The sequence below is a fragment of the Pezoporus wallicus genome, unplaced genomic scaffold, assembly GCF_028554395.1.
Source record: "Pezoporus wallicus isolate ANWC-B61680 ecotype Strahan unplaced genomic scaffold, APGP_CSIRO_Pwel_v1 contig_4684, whole genome shotgun sequence".
Classification (NCBI taxonomy): Eukaryota; Metazoa; Chordata; class Aves; order Psittaciformes; family Psittacidae; genus Pezoporus; species Pezoporus wallicus.
Genome location: NW_026637499.1, coordinates 167847 through 184356, shown reverse-complemented (window position 1 = coordinate 184356; position 16510 = coordinate 167847). Strand labels below are relative to the sequence as shown.

The window sequence follows — 16510 nt, the reverse complement described above, 5'->3', positions numbered from 1 at the left end:
CTCTTGTCCTGTCTCCATAAACCATATAGGGTTTCATTATTTCTTGCTTTCTCTTTCCTGCTTTCTCTTCCCTTGACCTATTCCCAGTGCAACCTGCTGGCAAGGATTCCCATCCCCACTGCTGGCAGCCTCAGCCATCTTCACTAACTAAATTATCCATTACTCAGAGCATGACTTTTAGCTTTCTAGCACATCAAAAGCAGCACTGGACTACTGTAAATTATGATTTCTAGGAGCGATATTGAAGTGTGAGTGATAAGAGCTGGCTGGAGTTTGATTGGGGGTTGGTGTAGACAGAATGGGATATGAGAAACTATTTTTCTTTCTTTGATATTATTTTGTAATAACACGAATCTGAAATGTTTCTCATAGGGAGGTGGGGGAAACCTTGTTGCTCTTTCATTAAAAAACACACAAGTTTCCACCCTGTTTCTCTACGCAGGGAAAAAGGAGAAGCTTCTGCACAGCACTGTGTGTGTGCATGTATAAAATGAAGAAAGTTTCAGTTTTGGCAAGAGCCATGTTTTCTTATGGAAAAACAAATCCCATTTCAACAATCTGGATAAGTCTGTACGTCACCATCTCCTCAGACAGCTCCTGCCATGCCCTTCCTAAACCCTACCAAGGCCAGGGGATGGAGGGTGGACTACTGCTGTGTGCCGGGGTGCGAGCATGCAACCAGCCTTTCCTGGCACAATGGAGCCCCTTCCTACTGGACATCGGCTGCTGCCGGAGCTTGTTTCCCCTAAATCAGGTGCTGAGCAGCTCCTGAGGGTGCCGATAGGCAGCAGGTCCTTCAGTCACAGACAGCGGCTATCAATAAAAATGACATCACTTTTTTGCCAAGTGCAATAAAGTCACAGCTTTTCCAAGACATGATAACAGGCTCCTTTGAAAGCACAGTTACAGTAAGCTGGGAGATGACGAACCCCACAACACCCTATTTTAGGCCTGACCCTGGATTGTTTGGGGCAAAAGGTACATTGACTGCAGCCTGCTATGAGTTCTGCTAAGATGCAGGAATGAAGCAACTTTCCAGAGAACCAGACTCCTTCTTTGGGGTCCCTTGCGATACCCTCACACTCTCTGTAAGTCTCTTCCTTTCTCTTCTTGGGGCTGTGTTGAAACTGCTGGGCTCCGGGCCACCCCACGCTCGCAATTGGCTCTTGCTCTCCCCCTACTTCTCACTTTCACTCCCATTGGTTTCATGTTCCCTTTGCCAGGCGGAAAAGCTTTCAAGTTTATCCAGCCCAGCAGCCGGGTTTATCCTGGTTCCACCCACTGGGACTTTCCTAGCTTCCTTCTGCACAGAAGGGGGAAAAAAAGGCAGAGGGAGGCCAGCAGCAGGCACCTCGGGGAGCTCAGGGAGCCGCAGTGCTCCCTTTCCCTGAGCTAGGTTTCTATTGTAGGCGGTGCATTCCTTGGGAGGGAGGGTGTGTGTGTGTGTCGGTGCCTTCCCACACTCGGGGCAGCTCTTATTTAATGGGGGTCTCCATGCAGGGCAGACACCAGAGGAGATTTTGCCATGCCCAGTTCTCATCCAGGAGCAGCAGCAGCTCGCATGCCGGGAGCTGTCATGGACCGTGGGGCTGAGATACCCATGGAAGCAGTGGCTCCTGGGACCAACCCAGCTGCCAGGATGCACCTCCGGGAGGATTTGAAGAGGATACGGTGCGCAGTGCTGCTGTGCCTGCTCTCCGTGCTGGTCCTCGTGCTGCCCATTGCCTACCTGCTGGTTGGACACCTCAGAGCACCCAGCTCCTGTGCTGGACAGGTAAGAGATTGATGGCTGATTTCTATCTTGGTGCGCTACATCCCGCGTCTACAGGGTTGGGTTTGTTTGGTTCTTTTATGCTCTTCATGAGTTTCTCATATTTAAGGGAATGCAAGAAACTCGCTGTTACATTCCTTCTTCCTTACTCAGAGCAAATCTGCCTGGGATAAATGTTATTTTGGTTTGGTCTTTGTAGGCAACGCTTTCTGTTCCTCTTAATTTCATTCAGGTCACAGCACAAGGCACAACTTCAAAACTTTCAGTGATGTGCTGAAGGAAACACTTAAGAAAAATGGCTGGTTGATGGAAATCAGTGCCTCTCCACTAATCTCAGCCAGATTTTGACACTATGGTTCATCTTCTTCCCTTCTTTCATGTTAAGAAAGGAGAATTCCCCTCCCAGTGTCCTATTTCAAGAAACATCTGCTGACTGTGTTGGTGATGCCAGCGGGTCAGTGCTCATCATCCATCACTGGACAGAGAGATACAGCTCTTGCTTATTATTAATACAAACTCCTGCAGTTGCATGATTTGAGACAGTTCAGGAGTCTAAATTTAATTTTCACATCCCAATTTTACTTCCATCAAAACTTTCTCCAGAGCTAGGGATCTCCTCTGCTCACCTCCTCTGACAAACAGCTGAACTCACTTTGCTCCTAGCAAGATAAGCTTGCTGCTGTGGTTGCTTCTAATGCTTTTCTATGCCACCCCACTCCTTCTTGTGCCAGACTGGAAACAAGTGCCTATTTCCACAATAGGCTATGAATTCAGGAGGATTGCCCCATGCTAGAATGATGCATATACACCTAAAGGTCGGAAGAGCTATGGTTTGAATTTTAGCTTCAGGTCTGAAATTCCCCCAGTAATTATCCTACTTGTTCTATGCTCACTTAGGAACCACAACAAAGAAAGCAGTGTTAGTAAGTGACCTTGAAGGCAGCTTTCTAACTTCACACACATTTAGCCTAAGGATGTTTGGAGAGCGTGACAGCTGTACCCATGGCTGCACACATGCGCTCTGGGCTGCACAGGGATGAAGTCAAACAGGCTGGCACTAGTCTGCGCAGCTTGCTTCTCGCTCCCAAGTGATGCTGGACTTAGGGTGCAGCATCTTCTGTGTTATTATTAAACCTTGTGCAGAGTTAAGAGGAGATGCATCAGGCCTAGGCAGTACCTAGGGCTGTTAGATCTGCCTATTTATTTCTTGCATATGTGAAAGTGCACATTACTGCATTGACCCTTTTACTGCTATCACAAGGATGCTGGAGAGGGACTCTTCATCAGGGACTGTTGACGGGTTCAAACTTACACAGGGGGAGTTCAGGTTAGATATAAAGAAGAAGTTTTATACTGTGAGGGTGCTGAGACACTGGAACGGGCTGCCCAAAGAAGTGGCAAATGCTCCATCCCTGGCAGTGTTCAAGGCCAGGTTGGACACAGGGGCTTGGAGCAAGCTGCTCTATAGTGGAAGGTGTCCCTGCCTGTGGCAGGGGTTGGGGCTGGATGATCTTAGGGTCCTTTCCAAACCAAACAAATTTGTGATTCTGATTCAGGCCAGCTAGAGCAGGTGCACACAGAATGAAGAGGTGCTTTGGGCAGTCTCAGCTGCATTGCCCTGTGAGGTTGTACAGAGCAGAATAGTTCAGTTCTTGAAATGATCTTAGAGTGAAATAATAGCAAAATGTTAGCCTGTCTGCTTGGAGTAATGTGTTCCTGCCTCTTGAAGTTGTTGGCAGAGCTACCGAAGTATTTCTGTGAGTGGGTTTGGCTCCTGAAGAGGAAAAGCACAATTTAAGCCATTAGGTTTGCTCTAGCCTGGGCTACACCAGTGTTTTTCCATGCGCATGCACAGATTGTTAGTGAGTATGACTCCCACAGTGATGCGGTGAGGTGATCAGATGACTTACAGCCTCTTGTGACTCCCAGTGAGGAAGAGAATAATGACTGGGGCTGGCTGCCTGCCTGCTTCCTTCCTGCCAAGGCCAGAGGTGAAGCTGCAGTTCAGCTGGATCCTGTTTTCCATTCACTGCTTGCGACTGTCACCAGTGTGGTCCAGCAGCAGAGTGCTCTGGCTGCCTATGAAGCTTTCTGTTAATTCCCCATAGTGCTGTGTCATGCTGAGCTCTGCAGCTCAGCACAGCTGTAGGGAGTTTCAGTCTATGGGAACACTTCCAGGCATAAAGGCTCACGGGAAAAAGACTTTTTGTATTTCCTACTGCATCTTAAGCGTTACAACTGGATTGTTAAAGGATGCTCTTCCCTCATGTGCCCCTTTGATAACCCAAATCAGAATGATAGAATCATATCATAGAATCATGGTATGGTTTGTGTTGGAAGGGACCTTAAAGCTCCTCTAGCTCCAACCCCTGCCACGGGCAGGGACACCTTCCACTGGAGCAGCTTGCTCCAAGCCCCTGGGTCCAACCTGGCCTTGAACACTGCCAGGGATGGGGCAGCCACAGCTTCTCTGGGCACCCTGTGCCAGCGCCTCAGCACCCTCACAGGGAAGAGCTTCTGCCTAAGAGCTCATCTCAGTCTCCTCTCTAATACCTAATATTTAATCTAATATTACTATTTGACCTAATATCTAATTATTCCAATCCTAATCCTACCTAGAAGGAGAAGGTTGAGCCCAGGTGAATGTGTCAGAGCCCTCTGTGGCACTGGTTTTGGGGTGTGGATGCCCTGGGCATACTGGGAGCAAGTGGGCAGACCCAAGTTTCGCCCACTGACCCTTGCATCAGCAAGCTCACAAGAGTCCTCTTCTTGCCCAGGACCAGAGCTGAGCTCACACATGCCAGATTATCAACTTCATGTGCATTGGGACAGTGGGAAGGGGGGAATTAAGCAGCAGGTGAAAAGCAGAAGCCCATCCTCCCTGGAGCAAGGAGGAGTGGGAAGGGAGCTGGGGAAGGTTTGTACAATAGGGTTCTGCCTCTTGCATTCACCTACAGGGTGAGGCAGTTCATTCATCTCTGCCTCTGTGTGGGTGCACGTGGTGCCACATTCTGCTTCCAAAGGGACACAAAGTCACCTTTTCCTCAGGAAACGTCCCTTTCAGAAAAAAAGGGGGGCAAGTTATGTCAGCACAGCAGGACGGGTGAGCTACTGCTTCTCTCTTTCTCATGGTATAATGCATCTTGCATGAATAATTGAAGTCTGCTGATGGGTTTCCTCCCTGGACACCTTCCAGGCTTACTACACTGCTTCCCTTTTGGAAGAAACAAATCACTTCATTTTGTTCTTCAGGGCAGAGCAAGGTGAGGATATAGAGTTCTAGTGATCTTTAAGCAATGACACATGGATGGTGTTATCAGCAGGAAGTCTGTGAAAGGCTCTAATAATGCCTTTCCAGAGGGAGGTCCAGGAATGATGTGTATCCTTCCCCAAAGGGAAGCCAAGTTTCAGTCTGAGTGCACAGATCTACCATGGGAACGGCACAGCAGCAAGGAGAGCATCTTTGGGCTGCCTTAGCAACTCTGCTCAGCTAGGCCAGCAGAGCAGAACATCAAGCCCTGCTCTCTGGAGATGTTGTTACTTGGATTTATTTTCATGGCATCCCTAGCATGCCAGGATCACAAGCAGTGTAAAGGGAAATTCCAAAACCCGTTCAAAGGCTTGACATGAACCTGTGCGCCATGTCAGTCTTGCAGTGGAGAAGGGAGCTGTTGCAGTACAGGAGTCATAGAATCATAGAATCATAAAATCATGGAATGGTTTGTGTTGAAAGGGACCTTAAAGCTCCTCCAGCTCCAACCCCTGCCACGGGCAGGGACACCTTCCACCAGAGCAGCTTGCTCCAAGCCCCTGTGTCCAACCTGGCCTTGAACACTGCCAGGGATGGGGCAGCCACAGCTTCTCTGGGCACCCTGTGCCAGCGCCTCAGCACCCTCACAGGGAAGAGCTTCTGCCTAAGAGCTCATCTCAGTCTCCCCTCTGGCAGGTTAAAGCCATTCCCCTTGGCCTGTCCCTACAGGCCCTTGAAGGGCATCAAAGTCAGTTTTCAGTGGCATAGGACAGGTCCCTATCAAAACTGCCCAGTCTGGGCCATACAGCATCTCTGGAGCTAGCAAACCTCTGTGTGCATGTACCATGTATGACCTGTATAGACCCTGCCCATAAAACAGTATTTTGTCCTAAAAACAGATAGGGTGGAGGTGCTGGGGATATTTTGCTTATTAATCTCTCTCTGCCTGCTTCTCCTGTACAGTTCCCCACTGTACAGCCCCAGCCCTTCCTGGAGGTCCAAGAGGCAAAGAGTGTGAGCGAGGATGTTCAGCCTTTCTTTTTGGCGTTAGCAATATGTATTCTTATCAAATAGCACCATTAGAAAAGTAAGAACCCCAACTTTACCAAGCAACAGAATGACTCCACACCTCGCAACACCCTGCTCTATCTACTGCATCATACTGCTCTTAGCATCTCCAAATGAAGCTTTCTCCTCAGCTTTCAGTTGAAATCTTTTTCTTTATTAAAAAAAGAAACCCAAACCCAAAACAAGGAAAAACCCCAAAGTAACCCAGAATTCTTCTTGCTATTCTTCCCACTTTCCCATCATCTCCGTTTGTATTGCAACCTCCAAGTTTATTTGCAGTACTTCAGTGGAAGCTAGGCTTTACATATTTAAGCAGTCCCACTGAAGCTACATGATTGAATGTAGGTTTGTGATTGATTTGCAGCTCATTGCGGTACTGAGCATCATTAGAAAGTCTGTCACTTCATAAATATGTAGGAAGTGTCACATAAATAATGGTGTAAATCAACTCATTCACATAGATATCTGGCCAAAAGAAAGGGAGGAATGCTCGAGGGAAATCCTCCACATGCATCTTGTGCTTCCCACCAACAGAAGGACAAAGTCACCTGGCTATGACGATGTCACATCACCTGGCTATGACTGTGTCCCATCAGAAGTACAGTCGTGTTTAGATGCCACAGCAAGCAGTCAGGACCCTTGGTGGTGAAGGGGTTTAAAAGAGGCTTTTCCCTGCTGTTTTCCTTCTCCATTTTATTCCAGCACACTGGAATAACTGTTTTAGAAACGATGGTTTTATTCAGGAGCACAGGGATGTTCCCTGCTAGTAAAACCTTAAAATATCTCTGGACTTAGCAGTGTGGCTGGCAGTCCCCAAACCCAGGCAGCCTGTGATTCTCCTCTCAAAACCAGTCTTCTTCATCCAGCCACTATATATCATCTATTTCCTGCTTCTCCTGTAGTATTTGAAGTTATGCACGACACAGACACCAGGAGACAGCTTTATCATCTGTGCGTTAATATTATTTCAGCCTGTTTATGAATATGCATCAAATCATTGCCTGCAAGCTGAGCAGGCTCTGTTTGATGTATTTATTGCAGCTGTTCATTAAACACACTATATCAGACCAATGTGCTCCTGACAAACATTGAGTAATGGGGTTCCTGACAGCCAACCCCGAGCTGGCTGCATATCCCAGACTGTGTTCTTTCTGCAGCCACACTGTTGGCATAGACCTGCAATGAACTGTGCCCTGGGGAAAGCATAAGGGATGCTCCTCATACCACAGGGAGTCTGGGTCCAGAGTCAGCATCCCACAGCATCCTGCAGTTAGGAACCATAAAAGAATTGGCACATGGCAAGAAGCCACTGGCTGTGCCCAAGCATTATTCAGAAGGACCAGCCTTGTTAGGCATGCAGCAGACAGACAGCAGCTTCCCTTTGAACTGCTTGACCTAAACACCAGAACCGCTTGGTGCGGTCCGGGGCCATGTCCTGCTGCTATGCAAATGCATGTTGGTACAGGGATGGGTTATGAGCAAGCTGGGGCTCAGCTCTGGACCAAAATGTAAGAGCCAAGGAACTGTGAATCACCCTGCTGTCTCTTGGTAAAGCATCAGTGAGCTGCAGAGCTCACCCTCTGCCACCTGCGCTCTCCGACAGTCTCAGCTCCTGTCCACCCTCCAAAGAGGCTGCCCAACATTCCAGAGAGTCCTGAGACAGGGAGGAGTTGCTCACATTGCTCTGCAGAGATTGAGGACCAGGAGAGTCTCTGAGCAGCAGAGGTGCTCCAGCGGTGCTGCATGGAGTCACCATCCCAGTGGAGGGCTAGCAATCGCTAATTCACACCAGCCACTCTGCCAGTCCTCTCCCAGTTGTGCCAAGGGCTCGTCCAGCCTCTAAACAAGACTGGAGTTGAGCACAACCATCACTACAGGAGCCCAGCTCCTGTCCCTGGCACCCTTTCAGAGGCACGGGCGGTTTCAAACAGCAGAAAGCTCTTGCAATGAAGCGAAGCCTTGTCAGGGCTTGTCCTTTTACACAAAAACTCTAGCTGAACTTGGTAATGTTACAGTAGCACATTCCATTTTCTGGGATAACACAAACAAGACCCTCTATGTCGGTGCTGTACACGCTGGAGCCTGGAACTAACCCATTGGAATCTCTTCTTGCAGGTCACAGAAGAGAAGGGCTCTCGCTTTCTGAAGCAACGGGCAGTAGATACTGGTAAGTTTGCTTGTTCTTCCCTCCCCGTCCCCAACACCTTTGTGTGCTGAGGTTTAGCAATCACTGCTGCAGCACCCAAACCCCTCCCAAGCCAAACAAGCCAGGGCAGATGGAGACAAACCTTGCTACAAGATACAGGGAGATAACTGGGGCCGTAGTGAAAGTGCGAGCCACTCCTAATCCCAGGACTGGGCAAACTCCTTCTAATGCAGGCACAGACATCCCCGGCAGCTCTCTGGGATCAGCATAACATGGATTTGGGAGCCCATGTACACAGCCCTCTGACCCATGGACACCACAGCTCCTCTTAGTTCACCCTTCAGAAATATAGGTCTAACGAGCTCATCCATATGCAAAGGGATTTTATTACCTCAGTGGTGTCAATAAGCAATCTCAGCAGGTAACTCCTGACTCATATGCAGAAATGGAAAGGGGCTGCACAGGTTTCCTCAGCACCACTGGTCACCACTCACATCTCATTGACTTGAATAGCATCTAACATGCTTACTCATGACTTTTCCCTTTTTTCCCTCAGTTACAGAAACACTTCCCAGTGCTGAAAAGCCAAGAGCTCACCTGACAGGTAATGTTTGTTCAAAAATAAAGCGTTTCCCATGAGTATTCCAGCAGATGTAACCTCAGTTTATATGGAGCTGATAGGATCAGGTGTTGCAAGGAAAATAACCATCAGCTCTGCCTTGCTGACCACAACAGATTGTTGTTTGCAGGCTGTGTTTGTAGGAAAGGCACTGCAAAGGAGGTAGTCGACAGAAGTGTTGTTGTGTTTCCAAGATGGAATGAGGCATACCTGACCATGGCAGAGGGTTTGGAACTAGGTGATCTTAAGGTCCTTTCCAACACAAACCATTCTAGGATTCTATGACTCTATGCTTCTTCCACTGAAAGAGAAGCTCTTGCAACTGTACTAAGTCCCTGGAATTCTAGCGATCTGCTGAATCCCTTAGGAAAGTCAAGGAAAGGAGCCCACACAGAGCAGTGAAGTGGGATGAACTACCAGTTTTGGGAGAAAAATCAAGTAAAATAAGATCAGTTTTAGACCTTATTTTTCTGCAAGATCTTTCTCAGGTCACACACACCATGTTGCCATAAAACTGATCCTGTTTTCCATGGAAAAGGAAAGGTGAACATCTCCAAGCCCTTATGCTGCATTAGGAAGGTGCTGCCACAAAGCTCTATTGCAGGGTAGGCTGCAATATGTTTCTAAGGGGCTACTAGCATCTGCAGGGCCACCATCTCACCACCTCAGCCGTGAAGGTGTAGCTGTCACCACACCAAGGACGCTGTCGTGAGCCTTCTGTCGTCCTCACCAGCTCCCCCCACCTGGAAAATACAGGTATTATTTCCAGGAAAGAGGAAAAATTCATGGCTGGTTCTCCTGTGGATGGAGCGGAATGCTGAAAGGCTCTCCAGCTGCTCTGACCCAAAGCAACTTACAGCTCTCAAAACCTCACTACAGAGGTGACCCCAATGCCCTGTAGTTGTACTGGGGAGCATGTTAATAACTTGAAACGTGCAAGAAGTGACATGATGCTTCACACAAACTCACCTACAGGGTGAAATCAATCTGTATTCCAGAGGCGAGTTCTTTCCCAGCATAGTTTTCTTTCCCTAATCCACAAGCTCCTCCCTCTGTCCCATCCCCGTTCACATGCAGGTTGCTAGAGCTCCAAAACTGACCTGTCCTTGTTCAGAATCCTATCTTTGCTTAAGTGCACGTTTGAAAGAGCAAAAGGACCATGTCTGCTAGTGTAAGTCTCTCCATTTCCCAACTGCCCCCATGCTAGGGAGAGGGGGCAGCCACATTTGGCCACAGCATGCATGAAAAGAAAAAGCTAAGGGGGTTCTGCACCCTATGTAGCCATCAGAGAACCTCATTCTAATGAACTTATCTTTGACCTTTTTTAGCCCAGTCTTATTTCTGGTGCTGAACCCTGTGCAATGAGTTCACAAGCTTAGCAGAGCATCGCAGTCAGGAAATATGGTTTCAGACCTGCTGCATGATGATTTCTTGGGTGCCCCCTTCCCTTCTCAGAAACCATGGTTCATGCATAGAAAGTGAAAGAGGAACAATTATACTTCAAGCCTATGGGACATTCCCCCACTGCAGGTATACTTTGCAAAGTGAAGGTGGTAGACTACAGACTCTCACTTGTAGGAAACCTATTCCAGCTCTCTATTCCAGCACACATATTCTGACACATACAGCTTTTTAGACACGTATAATCTGAACGTGAGGAGTGAGAGGAACAAGGGCTAGAGACAGTACTTTCACAGCAATGCACCATTGAATTAGCAGTAGCAGAATGACTCAGTGTTTTCATTTCTGTTCCTTTATTATGAACTTTTCACCTGCTTTTGGTCTTTTTAACACACACGGAGCATTTTGAACTTATCCAAACTGGCATCAAGATCTCTTCTTCCTGGGTGGCTATAGCTAGTGAAGAATACCTAGCTAGGACTTTTCTCATCCCCATTCTCTCCTGCGCAGTAACATGTATTTAGTGCTGACTGTGCCATGCCATCATCCCCTCTCTGACTTGTTTGGTTGCACTTTGGGTCACAATACAGACCAATGCCTATTCCTTCTTGTCACCAGCCTGTGGCATGGTGCAGAAACCCCACTGAGGTACCTGGCTCACACTTACTATGCTGCCAATGGCCCCTAGACGCTCCACTAAATCTGGTTACTTTCCGGTTCCACTTGATTGTTGGAAGTAATGACCTTTCTAAGGGTAGTTATTAAACTCCCAGGGCACAACAGGAGACTCAGACTCTAACCTCTCACTGAGACCGAGACTCAGAGTCCAGTGTTCAGTATCAGGTTTTCACACTAGTGAGAGTTTAGATACCCCGCAAGTTCAACAATATGTCCCAAAACGTACCCAAAAGCTGCCAAGCAAAAGGGATTCTTCAGCAAGGGACTAAGCCAAAAGGGATTTGATGAATGGAGAAATAATTTCACATGTAAGAGATGCCAAAAGTTTATAGCGGACAGGAAAGTTGAAGGAACTGTAGCAATGAGCCCCTTATTAAAGGCAAATTTCATTGACTTCAAGAATTAGCATGACAGGAAGTATGGCTCCATCTATTTACAAAAGAAGTAAATAAAAACTATGAAGTACAAATGCTGCTAGAAAAGATGTGCTGTATTCAAAGGCATTTGAACAGGAATTTTTCCCCCAATCAGGATTGAAAGCATGGGAAAAATTAACTTGAAAATAGAGAGCATCAATAGAGTGAGATTTATCCTAAAAGGGAGGTTGTAGCTGTAAAACTTACAGCTGACTAATTCTAGAAGTTATGAAATCATGTACTTCACTTAAGCTGCCTGTTAGTAAAAGACATTGAAGAATTGGGTGTCACTGACACCCACTGCATCATTCTACATGGAAAAGAATATTTCACATGCAGCTTCTCTTCAATTTCCCCCCAAAATTTCCAAGATGGAAAAGAGCCCAGGATATTTTCCGGGAATTTTCTGATCTTTTCTGATCCTTCCCATCTCAAACAGTATTTCATCTGCTACCAACAGATCTCTGAGACATGTTACTCCAACCTCTTGTAAACCTTATAGTGATCCAAATGCTACTTTAAGCTTTTGCCAGGACTCAGACCTGTCTTTAGACACCCTGAGAAGTAGATGAGGATGGAGGCAGACCATGAGCACTTCCACTTTCTTTTATTCCTCTCTCTCTGTATCAGGAAAAGCTCCATTGGCTCTAACCCTTATAGTTCTCATAATACTGCTATAACATAGCTTGGCTTGCTACCACAGTCCCTCCTACACACAAATACTCCCCTCATGTACTTAACCGATTGGGGAAAGACCAGAGAGATTTGATACTTCAGCAGCACTGACAGGCAGGCTGAAAAACACCCATTATTTCATTGTGCTACTCAGAGAATATAAAAGAAATCACACTCCTAACACCTTCTTGTCTCTTTAGGGATTATTGATTTCTAGAAGAGACAGGGAAATAGATGCCATTGGGAGCTGAGCACGTTGCTTTTTCTGAATCTCATTTCACCCAGGATAAACCTAATGGTTATTGTCAACAGAGTATCACAGTAATCAGTACCTGCACTCCATTTGCATCCCTGCCCATGCAAATGTGCCCCTTCCCCAAATATTAAATCAAAATAAACTTTAAACATTAACTCAAGCTCACAAAAAATGTCTCATTTCCTGGAAATCAATTGCCTCAGTCTTTCTCAGCATTTATGATTAACTTTTCAGGTTCGTTTTAATACCTGGCAGAACCTGAATGGTTTTTATCCTCTTCCTGTCCACCACTTCACCTGCTGTTTTACCACAATAATTTCATGTGGCAGACAGTAAAGAAAAGAGAAAACTCTTTTGCTTCCCTGAATTAAAAAATGAGTAGAAATAAGTCTAGGACTTATTCTCCTGGGTGTTGTGTGAGAGAAACTGAAAGAGCAGAGGAGAGGCAAAGGAAATAGGGCAGCAGTTCCCTGATTCATCCCCTGAGACCCTTGCAGCCAGGGGAGCATCCTCAGCCTTCATGAGACTGATGCTGAGGTCTGGCTTAGAGCTCTGCTTGTGATCGGCTAACCACAAGACTGGGAAAAGTCTGGAGAAAGCTGAGGCTGACAACAGCTTAGGGTTTTGTTCCAGCAAAGCATCAAAGAAAAGAAAAGGAAAAGAAAGAGATGAAAACAGTTCTAAATGTAATGCGCTGCTTTGGATTTGGGCCTCTTGAAGCACAGCGGGGTCTTATGAGCACTTGATAAAATCAAATGGCACCAGTAAACCAAAGGCAATTCTAAGCAAAATGTTTTGTTGAGAGCATTCATGAAGCTTGACACCAGGGCTAACAAAACCTAACATCCTTCAGAAGCAAAATGGCAGGAATAGAAGCGTCTCAGTGTTTGGTGGTAGATCGTGCTGATCATGGGGAAATATTTGCATGCACAGTAGTGTCTAAGAAACAACTGTGAGCCATAGCTACTGAAGAAAATGATGCTTTAAAATTTCTTATTCCTGTCCTGAACCATTAGTTACAGGCATGGTAACTATATACAACTGCCCCAGCACTGGTTTCACTTAAAACAAGGTTTTTACTCTGTAAATAGGTAAGATAGCACCTTGGATGTGTAGGGTATTGCTCCACAGTGCCACGAGACTCAGCCTTCAGGAAGGACAGTCTCTTCATTCAGGATCTGCCCACAACCAGGACATCCAGTCACAGCATACTCCAGGTAGCCTGTACTGGCCAAGGTCTTCCAGAAGCATCCTTGACTTTAACTCCTGATTGCTCAGTCTGGATGCCTTATGAACACCCTCCAAAACCATCACTGGATAGCTGGCCTGCAGCCACTTCATCTCGGCTTTCAAGCTGTAAAATAAGAACATTTCTGTCCTAGCATTTTTATTACCCCATTTAAATAGTTCACCCTTTGAAGCAGAGATCTCACATTGCATCCTACAGCATATCCCTGGATAAAGCAGACTAACCCACCCCTTCTTCATCTTTCTTCTTCCCACAGTGAAGAGACAAGACCTCACCACCACCACGGGAAACCATCTGCCCATCCTGCAGTGGGAAGACAAGCGAGGCTTGGCCTTTACCAAGAACAACCTGAGTTACTCCAGCAACTCACTGGTGATACCTGTGTCTGGGGACTACTACGTCTATGCTCAGGTCACTTTCCGAGGGCCAATTGAAAATCACACTAAACCAAACTCTGTCACTGAGATCATCACCAAAGTCACTGACAGTTACCCTGTGCCCACCAATCTGCTGACTGGCACCAAGACCCTCAGTGAAAATGGAAATAACTGGTTCCAGCCCATTTATCTGGGTGCTGTGGTCTCCTTAAAAGTAGGAGACAGGCTAATGGTCAACGTTAGTGACATCAAGCTGGTGGATTACACCAAGGAGCACATCACTTTCTTTGGTGCTTTTTTATTGTAGTCCCTGGCAGCAGCCAGTAGGGTCTTCCCATCAGGGTCCGGGTGTGACCTTACTGGATCTTGGCTTTGTGGGTGTATGTTGGGGTGCGAACTCTGTGCTGTTATCCTTCTGTACTGTCACTTCTCTGCAGCTCTCTGCAGCCTTACATTAAGGGGTAGGGAAAGCTGAAGCTGTAGGCTGAATTGAAAGAAGCAAAAACGACTTAGAAAAAAAAAAACCACAAAAAAAGCCAAAACAACTCCCCCAAAAAACCCAACAACCAACCAAACAGAAAAAATGAAACTAGGATGGGAGGAAAAATACGTTTTTGAAAGTGAAAACTGAGAGCTCTTCAAGAGATAAGGAGGAGCAGTTTGTATTTGTGGGTGGGATTATTGATCCGGAATATTGCAGCTAGGCTACATCACTAACTCCATGTCCAATATATAAATTATAGCCACGGAAAAGTGGTTTTGAACTTTCTCCAGCACTTCCAGTATAGTTTTGCACGACCCTTCTTGAGATTCTCGGTTCTAAAAGGTAACTCCTTTCCATCATTTCCTTCTAGAACCATAGAAACAGATCTATACTTCTAAAAGGATTTGCTCAGTACTTTGCACTAACAAAGCTCAGATCATCAACTGCTTCATTAATCCCTTCAGTTTCCCTCTAAAGTGGATTTAAATTATATCTTGTGCTTTGCAGAAGCTACTTTTGATTTCTTTTTCCCCCCAAGAAAATTTTCTGTTTCAGCATGAAACCTATCCCTGCTAGGTCCTAACATTAGGAAAACAGAATAGACAAGGCACAGAGAGGCACGTAGCAAAAATTCCCACATTTTTTAAATCAACCACTGATATTCTGAAAGAAAACCTCTGCAACATTTTGCTTTCCCTTATGTTTCAATTCAAGGCAAGTGCAGCTAAAGAAATCACTGTCTTGGTGCTCCCCCTTGCAACCACTGCCAATGCTGCGGCAGTCCCCTAACCACAAGAGACTCCCCAGCCTTTCCCTGGGTGAAGGCTGGCAACCAGCAGTCCGTATACAAGGTTAGTTCCAAAGACACCATCATGGCATGCCATGGGCAGGTGTGGAGCTCAAGAACATTCACCTCCCCACCTCACGTTTTTCATAGACCTATTTTCATAGACATTACTGTCTCTCAGGGAAATTCCCCAGCTTGTTTTCTCCTTCCACAATAAATAGATCGCTGACAGTGTCTCAAGTCATGTTCTCATAGACTTGGACTTTACACTGTAATCTGCTAACGAGGTCTCACACGTGAGCACCTACAACCCAGTCATTCCTGCAATGACCAGATGCACTCTCTGCATCTTTTTCTCTTTCCTTCCTCACCTCATTGGATTTCCTCCATTTTCCACTTTTTGGCCAGAAGCGACAACATGGTTTGGTTGCCTCATTTCCACTCAAAGCCCACTGTTCGTGTCAGGGAGTCGCTGAGGTTGGGGAATACATAGCACTGATTCGAGCTGAAGAGCTTAAATGAGCAAGGAAGTTCTGTGATGGAGAGACCCCAGCTACAGAAAAGACCATGTGCAGCTAAAACAGCAGAGAGACCAGGCTTCTTTGTCCACAGTGAGCCTCTTCCTAGCAGGAGATAATGTATTGCTATAGAAAGACCTGCTTGAGCAGACAAGGCAAAGTCAGTAGCACAGCTGAAGCACAGGAAATGACAATGAAGGGGGAAGGAAAAATATGTTTTTGAAAGAAACTAAGAGCTCTTTAAAACTCTGTAGGCTAGGGGTGAACTTTGAGTGACCAGAAAACCATGTGGTAAATCTCATAAATGGAGGATTTAAAACTGACCTGTCTGGGACAGGCGATTCTCAGTAACTAGATAGGAAAATTTCTGTGAAGTGTTATGTAGGATGGATTTGGTTTGTCCTTGGGAAAAATTGGGGTGCAAATTCTAGCTGGTTTGAGACAGTTACAGAAATTCAGAAATCTCTTTATTTCCACAAATGAGATGAGACGGCATCCTTCTGAGGCCATAATGCTTGTACAGCAGATTACCACAAAAACTGTATCTAAGTCATCATCCCTTAATGCCTCATGCTCTGAATGATGGTAAATATGGGATCTGGGGGAGAGGAGAGGTGAATGCAGTATTTTGCAAAGAATAAAAGAGACTTCTATGGGGTATATACACACATATAGACATATATACAGAATATACACGTGTGTATATATTCCATAGAAGTCCTGGGAAGCCCATTGGCAATAACAGGCCTATTCTACCACAAGGCACATCATTTGTGTCCACTGTACACTAACAGTGCATTTCACAAGCAAAATGG

The 16510-nt window shown here is 46.2% G+C and overlaps 1 protein-coding gene across 1 annotated transcript; it reads left to right on the top strand.

Moving 5' to 3' along the window:
* Positions 1–1266: 1266 nt before the first annotated feature.
* On the top strand, positions 1267–14326 carry TNFSF15 (TNF superfamily member 15). Its single transcript, XM_057405979.1, has 4 exons — positions 1267–1774; positions 8205–8256; positions 8792–8839; positions 13786–14326. Exons 1-4 carry the CDS (start codon positions 1526–1528, stop codon positions 14211–14213), a joined length of 777 nt encoding a protein of 258 aa, XP_057261962.1. The 5' UTR covers positions 1267–1525; the 3' UTR covers positions 14214–14326.
* The last annotated feature ends 2184 nt before the right edge of the window (positions 14327–16510 follow it).

Bases quoted from the DNA above. Each gene is read 5' to 3' on its own strand.
- TNFSF15 (XM_057405979.1), top strand. From the start codon at position 1,526: ATGCCCAGTTCTCATCCAGGAGCAGCAGCAGCTCGCATGCCGGGAGCT. The intron at 8,257-8,791 runs GTAAGTTTGCTT...TTTTTCCCTCAG, and splicing joins GCAACGGGCAGTAGATACTG to TTACAGAAACACTTCCCAGT. The intron at 8,840-13,785 runs GTAATGTTTGTT...TTCTTCCCACAG, and splicing joins GCCAAGAGCTCACCTGACAG to TGAAGAGACAAGACCTCACC.